Here is an 11,002-nt window from a genome sequence, read left to right on the forward strand (position 1 = left end):
ATATTAATATATTAACAATAATATTAATATATATTATACTATTATTAATATATTAACATTAATATTAATATATATTATATTGATTAATATAAAAATATAGATTTTATTTATATTACTTATATTGAGGTTTAACTTAATAATATTAATAAATAATCAATAGTATCGATATTCATAAATTATGGTTTTATATATATATATATATATATATATATATATATATATATATATATATATATATATATATTTTATCGTTAAAAGACTAGCTAACTTTTTCTATTATATTTACAAAAAGACTTTACAGACAGTGAGACAGACATTCCAGGGCCAGCAGTTGCACCCTGTATAATTTAACTGTAAGACAAGAAGCTCCCTCGCAGGGGCAGCACCGACAGACTTTTCAAAATAACCAGCCAAACTGATAGAGTTCCTCTCAAAACAAGTTGCTTCTGGAGGCCTGGAAGAAGTAAGAGTCAGCAAGCTAATGGGCCTCATTACTCTGAGCATAATCACGACTGCCCACGCAGGGGCTCTCGACAGTATCTAACTGAACCTCATACTGAACAAAATTGAAACTAGACTCGACATGCATAAACCAAACAGATAAACGCAGAAATTGCCAACCGGACAGACACAGAAGTTGCCAACCGTCAAGCACAGTAGAATCCGGAACCGACATACCCGCAATAGTTTTAGTCCTGAGTTCTGGTGGAGAGAGGTGGCACTGTGTGGAGCTTTGGCTCAGTGTCCTGGTCCTCGCAGAGGCTTGGGTCTTCCACCACATAGCACCATCCCCTTCCCTCCGGGACTCCTTCCCACATTGCTTTCCATTTGTTCTCATCCATGCCTGGAGGTGTTGGTCCCAAATAGGGTGAGGTGTCTTGCACCGCCTCCTTCCCCAAATTGTCTGGCTCATTCGGTGGCGCCTCCTCAAGGCCTTCCTTCTCAGCGCTATCCTTTCCCGAATTTCCTGGTGGCCTCGCCATTGCTTCCTTGCCCGAGCCTTCTGGAGGTTTCTCCGACGTGCCTTCAGGAATTCCAGCCCCGAATTCTTCAGGGATTTTTGTAAAGAGAACGGAAATATGGGCATTGATGCCTGTATTGTCCATTGGGCCGCCCAGAGTGAACACCACCGAGCCAAACGTTGGCAGCGATGGCCCTCCCTCGCTCGAGCTGCCAACCTCCAAGAATTGTCCGCATGGGAGTTGTGTGGCTCGGGCTCTCCTATGACAATAGCAGCAGCAGCAATGGTGGTGTTCGTCTGCTGCAGGAGTTCGAGAGGAGGAACCTCTCCCTGGTCCTCGTCTGCTAGGCTGTCGTTCCCACAGCTTGGCCATGTTACCCGCGTATGTCCACACTAGTGAAATTTCTGAGCACCCTCCTGCACGCAAATTGACCCTTCTTGCTGCCAATTGAAGCAGAAATCCTTCGAATTTCCTCCCCTGCTTCCAGCCACAGCCTGAATTGCAGCGGCAGACCAGAGCTTGCACTGCGACAGGAGGCTTAGCATCCGCCGACGCACAATTCCTCTGCTCTCGCATCCATCTGCTCTGAACTCGCCAATGCATCTACCTCCCATGCTCATATCATTTTCTAAACCGGCTCTGCAACAGAGCATTAACTGCTCTCTGCTCCACCATCGAGACTTTCTGCTCTGCATTGAATGCCATCGCATGTCTGCTGAACCATTATGCTTTGACGGCGTCCGAACCAGACTAATTAAAATCTCCACGGGGCGGCACATGCTGGGCATGTGTCACGTCCCTCCTTGGCACGTCATCACCCGCATCCGGGGATTCAACATCCTTGTGGAGTATGTTTTCACATTCCTGTTTCTGTTGGTTGCTTAGGATGATGTCCAGTTTACCTTCTAGGAAGGGCTGGTCACAGTCTACTCCAATGTTTGCCATGAGATCCGCGATCTTGTTACCCTCTCTTTTGGTATGATGGAAAGAGAGGGCATTGTGACTGCGCAATTCATGAGCGATATTGCTTAACCTGGCCTCTAATCTCCAACTGTCAGCTACCTTCCTGGCTTGAGAGCCATTCTAAATGCGAGTAGCCATGTTTATGAGGATTTGAGAATCTCCCTCTACGATCAGTGGTTGAAGATTGAGGCGTTTTGCTGCCAAGATCCCCTGCCACATTCCTTCCAACTCCGCCGAATTGTTGGTGTCCCATCCTATGTTTCTGAAGTAGGCCTGTAGGGGTGAGCCTTTGTGATTTCTTATGATGCCCCCGAATCGTGCTGGCCCAGGGTTGCCTTTCGAGGCTCCATCGAAATTAAGTTTGTATGTGTTTATGGGTGGGGCAGTCCAACCATGGTCCTCCTTGTCTCTGCGTTTCACCGATTGATGCATGGTGGGCTCTTGTAGTAGCTGCAACATCCAATTGTCTAGGATGTTTTTCTCGTTGTCTGTTGTGGGAAGATCCTCTTTGGTCCAAGTTTTCAACAGCATGGTTTCTTGGAGATTGCTGTGTATGCTGTTCCAGATGCTCTCATTAGTTCTGCTTTGATTTTTGAATATGCGCCTATTCCGTTCCTTCCAGATGTTCCATAGTAGAATGCCCAGGATAAGGTTCCACAAGTGGTTGAGAATCTCACACTTGTAAGGTCTTTTCGGCCATTGGCGGATGGTGTTGATGATGACGTCAACTTCCTAGCATCTCCTTTGGCATTTGAATTCTACCTTTTCCCATAAATGATTGGCGATTGAGCAAGTTTGCAGAAGATGCTGCAATGTTTCCTCATTTTGAGAGCAATTATGGCATATAGAAGGTCCATGAAAATTACGTTTCCTTAGCTTGTCCCAAGTAAGAATCTTCTTGTGCCCAACCAACCAGAGGAAGTGTGATATTTTAGGCCAGGCTTTGAAGCTCCATATCCTTTCTCATAGAGGGTCTGGCTTGATGGGGAAGTTGCCTAACAGATTGTAGGCTTCTGAGGTAGTATAGGTGCCCTTAGTTTGGTAGCCCCATCTGAGGATGTCCTCATTGTTTTCATGTCTGATTCTTCTTTTATTTAACTCGCTTTCCAGTGCTGTTATCTCTTGGGGGCTTGTGCTGTTGGTAATGCGATTGCCTGATTGCCATTTCCTGAATCTGTTCTCCACTTCCTGTGTCCAAAATTGGTGCACCGTGGCTTGCTGCTGCTCCTGGCTGCTAGGAATGGTCGTTGCAGGGAGAACATTTGAAAGTTTGGGCATCTAGTTCCAGGCATCATTCCAGAACCTAGAATTGTGACCATTCCGTATTTCCCAAAAGCTGTGTTTCTGAACGAGCTGATGATGTTGTTTAGCTGCATTCCATATAAGTGACCCATTGATAGTGGGTGTGAATCTGATGAGCTCTGCTTGGGGCATGTTGTTGGTGTATTTGGCAGTCCATATTTTGGCCCATAACTTCTCTGGATTTGTTACCCATTGCCACCATATTTTAGCCGTCATGATGGTGTTGCTGTGCTCAGGGTCCCGAAGTCCAATTCCTCCTTTATTCTTGGGTTTACAAACAGTATCCCATTTGACCAGTGCCCATTTACGGTTGGTGGCAGAACTTCCCCACAAAAAGTCGCGCTGCAGATTTCTCAATATCTTTAGAACCCACTTGGGTGCAGCCAAGATGGAGAAAAGATAGAGAGGCATGGCCTGCAGGACAGCCTTTAGAAGCACAACCCGGCTGGCAAGATTTAGGGAGCGATTGGTCCATAGATTGAGTTTGGACTCAAGCTTCTCCAAGAGGACTCTCCATGCCGGCTGCTTTATGGCCGAGGCTGTAAGGGGGGCTCCTAGATACGTGGAAGGGAGAGAAGCGGTTTGGAAGCCCAGGATACGGGAAACAGCACGTTTTACAGGCGGAGGGGTGTGGAAGAAAAAAACTTGAGATTTGGAGCTATTGACATGGGTGCCGGAGGCCTTTGAGAAGTCGTCGAGCAGGGATTTTAACTTAGAGGCTTCCTGAGCTGAAGGATAGCCATAGAGCATGGTGTCGTCTACAAATTGCTGATGAGAGGAGGCTGCGGTACTGTGGATGGAGATCCCTTTGAGCTGATTAGAGTGAAGGGCTTGCTTGATGTGCCTACCTAAACCTTCCGCCATTAATACAAAAAGGAAAGGTGATAGGGGGTCGCCTTGTCTGATGCCTCTGGAGGGCTTGAAGGGCCGGGAGGGTAAGCCATTGACGAGGATGGAGAAATGGGAGGATGAGATGAGGCTCAAGATCCATCTTATCCATGAGTCACAAAAACCAAAGGCTTTCAGCATGTGCTTGATGTAAGTCCAGCTGAGCTTGTCAAAGGCTTTGGAGAGGTCGATTTTAAGAAGCATACCAGCTTGATTGGATGCCTTGAGTGAATGTATGATTTCATGAGTGAGGATGATACCATCCATGATCTTTCTACCTTCAACATATCCTGACTGCTCCGGGGATATGAGCATGGGTAGCAGAGGTTTGAGCCTGTTCGCTATAACTTTGGATATGACCTTGTAGAGGACATTACAGAGGGCTATGGGTCTGAATTTATCAGGGGTGATGGAGTTTTCCTCTTTTGGGATTAGAGCTATGAAGGTAGAGTTAAGGGAGGGAAGCATCCAGCGAAGGGCCCTGGACTCTTCAACTATTTGCCAGACCTCTATTTTAATTAAGTCCCAGAAAGCATGAAAAAAAGTAGTTGTAAAGCCGTCAGGTCCAGGGGCTTTACCTTCTTTGAGCTGCGTCATTGCTTCATCTACCTCGTGAATGAGAATTGGGCGCATAAGCAGCTCGTTGTGCTCCTCTGTGACTAGCCTGGGGATGTTGTTTGTAATCTTCTCAATGGCACTCTTCCTGTCCACCGTCTGCTCCTGATGTACCAGCTTGAAATGATTGATGAGGATTTCCTCTATCTTTTCATGTTCTTCTTCCTTGGTCCCCTCTGGGCTTTGGATGAAAGGTATTTTGTTGTGCATTCTTCTTTGCACTGTGGTATTGTGAAAGAACTTAGTGTTGCGTTCCCCTTCTCTTAGCCATCTGATTCTTGATTTTTGTTTCCAGTAAATTTCTTCTTGTTTCCTGCGTTCTTCGAGCTGATTGTAGATTTGCTTCTCTCTGCTCAGGGTTGCCTCCGTGTGCCCTGTATTGATTATTGTCTGGTGTAGATCCTTGAGCTCCTGATTAAGTTCCTGTTGTGCTTCGAAAATGTTCCCAAAGGTCTCCCGATTCCATCGTTTAAGGTGGCCTTTTAGGAAGCGCAATTTCTGTTGTAGCTGGTACATCCTTGAGCCTTCTGGTGGGACAAAGGAGGTCCATATTGTTCTGACGAAGTCCTTGAATGCTGGATGCGTTAGCCAGAAACCCTCAAAGCGGAACGGTTTTTTGGTTCTGTCCCCTGGTCTCTACCAATGCAGAGCTATTGGCCAGTGATCCGAGCCAGAGTGTGCAAGAATATCCGAAGTGAAGTCACCGCCTAGATGGATCGCGTTGTCTGAAATCAAAAAGAGATCAAGTTTAGATGTGATCTGGTTCTTTCCTCCTCTGTGATTACTCCAAGTGTAGGTTCCATTGCAGAAAGGCATGTCGATGAGCGAGGCATTGTGGATGAAATCCTTGAAATGTTCTGCTTCAGGTTCTAATCTGGATCTTCCTCCTGTTTTGTCCTCGATTTTGGTAATCATATTCAAGTCACCTGCAACGATCCAAAGCGGATGCTGCCTGTTAGCATTTAGCGCCTCAATGGTATCAAGAAGGACTTTTTTTTTTCCTCCTTCCTGAGGAAAGTAGACATTGGACAAGTTTCCATGAACCGTGGTGCCTAGAATGTGATAGGCAACTTGAATGAGGTGATGGGAGGCATGGAAGTCAGTAAGCGATATTGCCTGAGTGTTCCAGGCAATTGCTAGCCCTCCCGAAGCCCCCGTTGCATCCACGGCTACTGAGCGGCAACCTGGCCAGGCCTTTGAAAGTATTCGACCCAACGTTTGACTGTTGCATTTGGTTTCTTGGAAGAAACACATTTGCGATTTTTCCAACTTGATCATGTTTTTTAACATTCTAGATTTAGCTGGGCTGTTAAGCCCTCTTAAATTCCAAGAGATCAGCTTCATGGATAACTGGTTTGGGTAGGGCTGAAGTACTTCGTGAGCTTCTCATATCTCCCTGAGTCCACCAGGAGTTTGCCCACCTCCATTGTTCTCTGAAGATCTGTCTTTCTCCCTCTTTTTTTGGAGTCCGTCGGACGCTGGTTGCTGTCCCATTCACTTCCAGGTTGAATACCTAGTTGCTGTTGGTGGAAGGCCCTGGATAGTACCTCCTCCAGCTTTTCTAGATCCGTTTCTGAAATAGAGTTATACGCCTCTTTCCTACAAGCTAGCTCCAATCCAATGATGTCTAGTCCGTGGAGATCTATGCTTTCAGGCTCTACTTCCATGATTTGAGCTTGACTTGTGTCTTCTTGAGTTCCTTCTGAGATTGTTATGGGAGTCGATGTCTCGTTCTTCTCCGTTTCCATGGGAGTTTTCTCTGGATCTTTCTGGTGCCTGCTAAGGATGGTTGGGATTTGTATGGGGGTTTTTGACTTGGGATGGGGAGTGGAAGGGGGGGGGGGTGGGAGGAGGAGGATGGGTGGGTAGGGTTGATATTGTCAGGTAAGACTGGATCTTCAGGGAGATCACTGAGAGATTCAAAGCTGTTCTTGGAACCAGGGTTGTGGGATTTGGGATGCTGAGGTTTAGAGGCATTCTGGGGCTTTTTCTGCGTGCGCTTTCTGTAAGAGACTTGGGTGAAGCCATCATGTGATGGAGGATCCGAGGTTTCCAGCGGGCTAGCTTTTGCAATGAGAGGACAGTCCCGATACAAATGCCCTATTGCATGACATCTTCGACATCTGAACGGCACATGTTCATAGTCTAGGGCTTGCGTCCATTCCTCATCGCGATGAGCTAGGGTTATAGAGTCAGGAAGAGCTTCATTAAGACGGATAAAGACGCAGATCCTTGCGTAGGATATATACTTACGGGTTTTTGTGTCCTCCGAAGCTCTGATATATTGTCCCACTCCATCTCCTATGCGTTTCAGGCTTTCCTCTTCCCAGTATTCGTCGGGGAGCGAGTATAACCTGATCCAGACCGGAGCCCATGTGAGATCCTCCTTGTCAGGGTTGAATCGGGGTTTCCAGTTTGTGATGTAGAGGCCTGCTGAGTTAAAAAAATACGGACCCCCTCCGAGGATCCTGAATTTGTCTTCTAGGCAGTAAAAAATAGCAGTGAAGAAGCCCTTCGGCCCCAACTGGAGAGAGACATCTCCCTTGGGCTTCCATTTAGCCGCGATCCATCCATTTAGGGCCCGTTCTGTTGGCCAGAACCCTATGAATTTGCCAATGATTGCGTGGTCTGTCATGAACTGGATCCTACTGTCAATCTTTTCTCCTGGTAGTTCTATGCGCAGTCTAACCTTGGCCACCGGTCGGCAGGTGGAGGAAGTGACTGGCGGTTCAGTCGTTTGGGTTTCCTGTACTTCGCGTTTGTCATTGTCGCCTTTCTGTTGTTTTTTCCCTTTGCTCAGAATGTCCGGATCCACCGATCCAAATGTAACTTCAGGTTCCTTGCTGTGTTGTGAGGGGGAGGGCTTTGACGCCCCCCCCAGGGGTTGAGCCATAGTTGTTCGCTGTACTCCTGCAGCTCTGTCACTCTGCTGTTGCAGATGATGAACAGAGCCTGAGCCTGATCCGCCGTGCAGAGTACGCCGTCGCAGGTTTTCGCCCTGCAAACCCTAGCTCTCGGTCTCTCCAGGTAAATCCCTTCTTTATGGTTTTATATATTAGTTAATAATCAAACTATTAATACTTCATGTCGCTTAATACATTAATAAATAATTAATTACGACCTACTATAATTGTTAGTGTTTAATAAGATTGAAAATGATCAATTATAATTAATTAAAGTTAACCATTAATGATTATGTTAGTCACATTAACAATTTGAGCTAGTTAACAAAATATATTGAATTACTACATTTAATAATATTATTACGTAAATAATTATTATATGAAATTATTAACCATATATTAGCCTTATTATTAACAACATTAATGTTAATATTTGTATTGTCAATATTATATTTATTATTATTATTTTTAATGTCTAAAATATAACTATTATAACTATTATGAACATTATTTATGAATATTAATGATAATACATAAATTTATTAATTAAATTTTATTAATGTTAATATTATAGCTTAATTGTTATTAATATTAGAAGAATTTCTAACTATGTATAATTTTTAATATATTAATATATGTGTAATATTTGTATTTATAGATAATAATATAATAATAATAAACCTAATTTTATAGAGTATATTTATTAAGCTTATTTTATTAAGTTTATTGTACTATATTTATATTTATTGATTTTGATTTAATATATTAATTAATATTATATGGTTGAGTTATGTCTTAATATGTGAATTTTTATTTAAAAATATAGATTCTTAATCCTTATTATTTTAATTAATTGTTTTTAATATTTCTATTCTTAATATAAAAATTATTACTTTTATTATTAATGTATTATTATTGTAATATTCAAAGAAACCAAACTTTCTTTATAAAAAATATCCAATCACTCAGAACAAAGAGTTGTTTACTTCTAGCTTTATAACATAAGTATGTATGCTGGTTATTTTTAATTATAATTTAGTTTAAAACTCAAAACCTAAATTTCAAATTGATTTGCTTATTTTTAATTAAACCTTAATTTAAAACTGAAAAATTGGAACCGATTCATGCACTATGTTAATCATTCTTTAACAAGTGTATTGCATTGCAATTCTATTAAATTACAATTTTGCAAGAAGAGTTGTAGGGTACATTCGCTAAATTCTCATAGGAAACTTCACCTCAATCTAAATTTCAAAACCTAGATTTCAAACTCATTCCTACACTATGTGAGCTATTCATTAACAATTGTACTACATTGCAATTCTATTGCATTACAATTTCAAAAAATTGTTGTAGTGTACATTAGCTAAATTCTCATAATAAATTATACCATTGTTACATGTCGTCATAAGCATATTAAACTTTCTTTTATTAAGACTATTTTAAATTTATTTTATTGATAGTAGAAATAATAGTTTTATAAACTCTATTTAAAGTTTATTGCAGTTTTAATATTTGTATTTGTGTAGTTAAAAATACATTAATATTAATAATAGTATAAAATGTATATTTTTAATATTAAACTAAAATTTATAAAATCTGTATAAAGACTAAAAAATACAGCATTCACTGATATTTATATATTCAAAAAAAATGATGAACTGAGGTTAATTGTGAATGTTGTGTGATAATTAAATTAAAACATAATATAACTTTAATTATTCACAATTTCAAGCCATATAATATAATAATAAATTTTCATCATTTTGGGAAAATTATAAGCACTTTTGTAAATATTGATGAATGGTTAAAAATTTGATTGCATTTATGTGATTTCAAAATATATATTAACCAAATTCTCTTAAAATATTAAAAGCCAGTCTAATTAAATTAACTTATCTAAACTTTAACTTTTATTAACTCTTATATTTAACCAAATTAAAGTGTTAATCTCAATGAAGTGAATGCGAAATCCTGTAAAAAATTAGTAAAACACAAAGAGATAATCACAGCTCCTATAGAAAATGCACGTGGATCTAGTCATCCATATGTCCATGTCCCATCCTCATAATTTAGAAAATGTGAAATATAATAATTACTTCAATGCAAATCCTTACATTACCTTTATCGATTCTCGTGGGAATATGGGCATCCATTGCCATCGACCTCCAAGTATAGTCACAAAATACAATCTATGTGATAAGAAAAAAGATTGTCTCACAATTCAATACATACATATTTTGCATTATATTTAATACAAAAACTGAAAAGTTTATATTAACCTATAAATGATTTAATGCAGAGTTGTTCATCTAGTAAAACTGTAACCTATACCGAATATTTGCAAAAATCCAGTAAAATACAAAATAATACAATATTTATCATTGATATTTATCATATTTATCATTGTTGATAATACATTGAGCACAATTACAAAGACCAACCATTGGCAATTTGCATAATTACAAATACACATGAGAATCCCTCCCTACGTAAAACATCCCTAAGTTGCAATGAACAACCTTCAATATGAAAAACAAAACCATGCACAAAATCTTATGGATTCAAAACACTCTTAAAGCTATGATACATGTTATGGATTCCTAATCTATAAAGCCAAAACCCTCAAGGAGCCACTAAAAGCTAGACATTTAACATTAAAACCCTCACAAAAAATAAATAACACTCCTCTTCAAACCATAATAAACCAAGCAACCACAATGAGACAAAAACTAGTAGAACCTAGAAAAACCCTTTATCATAATCAGAATTGGAAAAGATAAATGAAAATTACAAAAGGAAAACTCTCATTTCAGAATTGAAAAGAAAATAAAAAGCGTTGATACAAAAAGGATAAACATAAGCCTAGACTAAAAATGAGTTTGATGAATATAACAACAATGAGAAACTCTTGTCACTTCCCCTACTATTATATTGGTTATATTTATATCATAAATAAATTAATTAAAAAACCACAATCCAAAAAATTCAAGAAAGAAAAAAACAGATAACAAAACAACAACCATAAAAAAAATGCAATCAATAAAACGAACTAGAAAAGGAAACACATGAAAATCAAGAAAGTACAAAAAACGTTGATTGGAAAATAAAGAAACCACAAAAAAATTCAATGAGCCTGTTGTTATAATAAAGTAAAAAATCTTAGAAAAAGCAAGGAGAATAGATTTTAATCACAAAATCAAGAAATCAAAAATCTCATAAAAAGCAAAGATTTTAACCACAAGAAAGCGCAAAATCTAATGAGCTTTCCATTATAATAAATCTAGGATTTTAAGCAAAAGAAAGCACAAAAGCTAATGAGCCTGTCGTTATAGCAAGGATAAAACCCCTAAGAGAAAAGAAAAGAGA

General features: G+C 39.9%; 1 protein-coding gene across 1 annotated transcript; it reads right to left on the bottom strand.

The window, feature by feature from the left end:
- Positions 1-5,366: 5,366 nt before the first annotated feature.
- LOC149190309 (uncharacterized) lies at positions 5,367-5,984 on the bottom strand. Its single transcript, XM_089410474.1, has one exon. The coding sequence runs from the start codon at positions 5,982-5,984 to the stop codon at positions 5,367-5,369; it is 618 nt and encodes a 205-aa protein (XP_089266600.1).
- Positions 5,985-11,002: the final 5,018 nt, after the last annotated feature.

This window comes from Pinus tabuliformis, chromosome 3_1 (genome assembly GCF_031772625.1).
Source record: "Pinus tabuliformis cultivar Carrire ecotype Pingquan chromosome 3_1, CPIR1, whole genome shotgun sequence".
Classification (NCBI taxonomy): Eukaryota; Viridiplantae; Streptophyta; class Pinopsida; order Pinales; family Pinaceae; genus Pinus; species Pinus tabuliformis.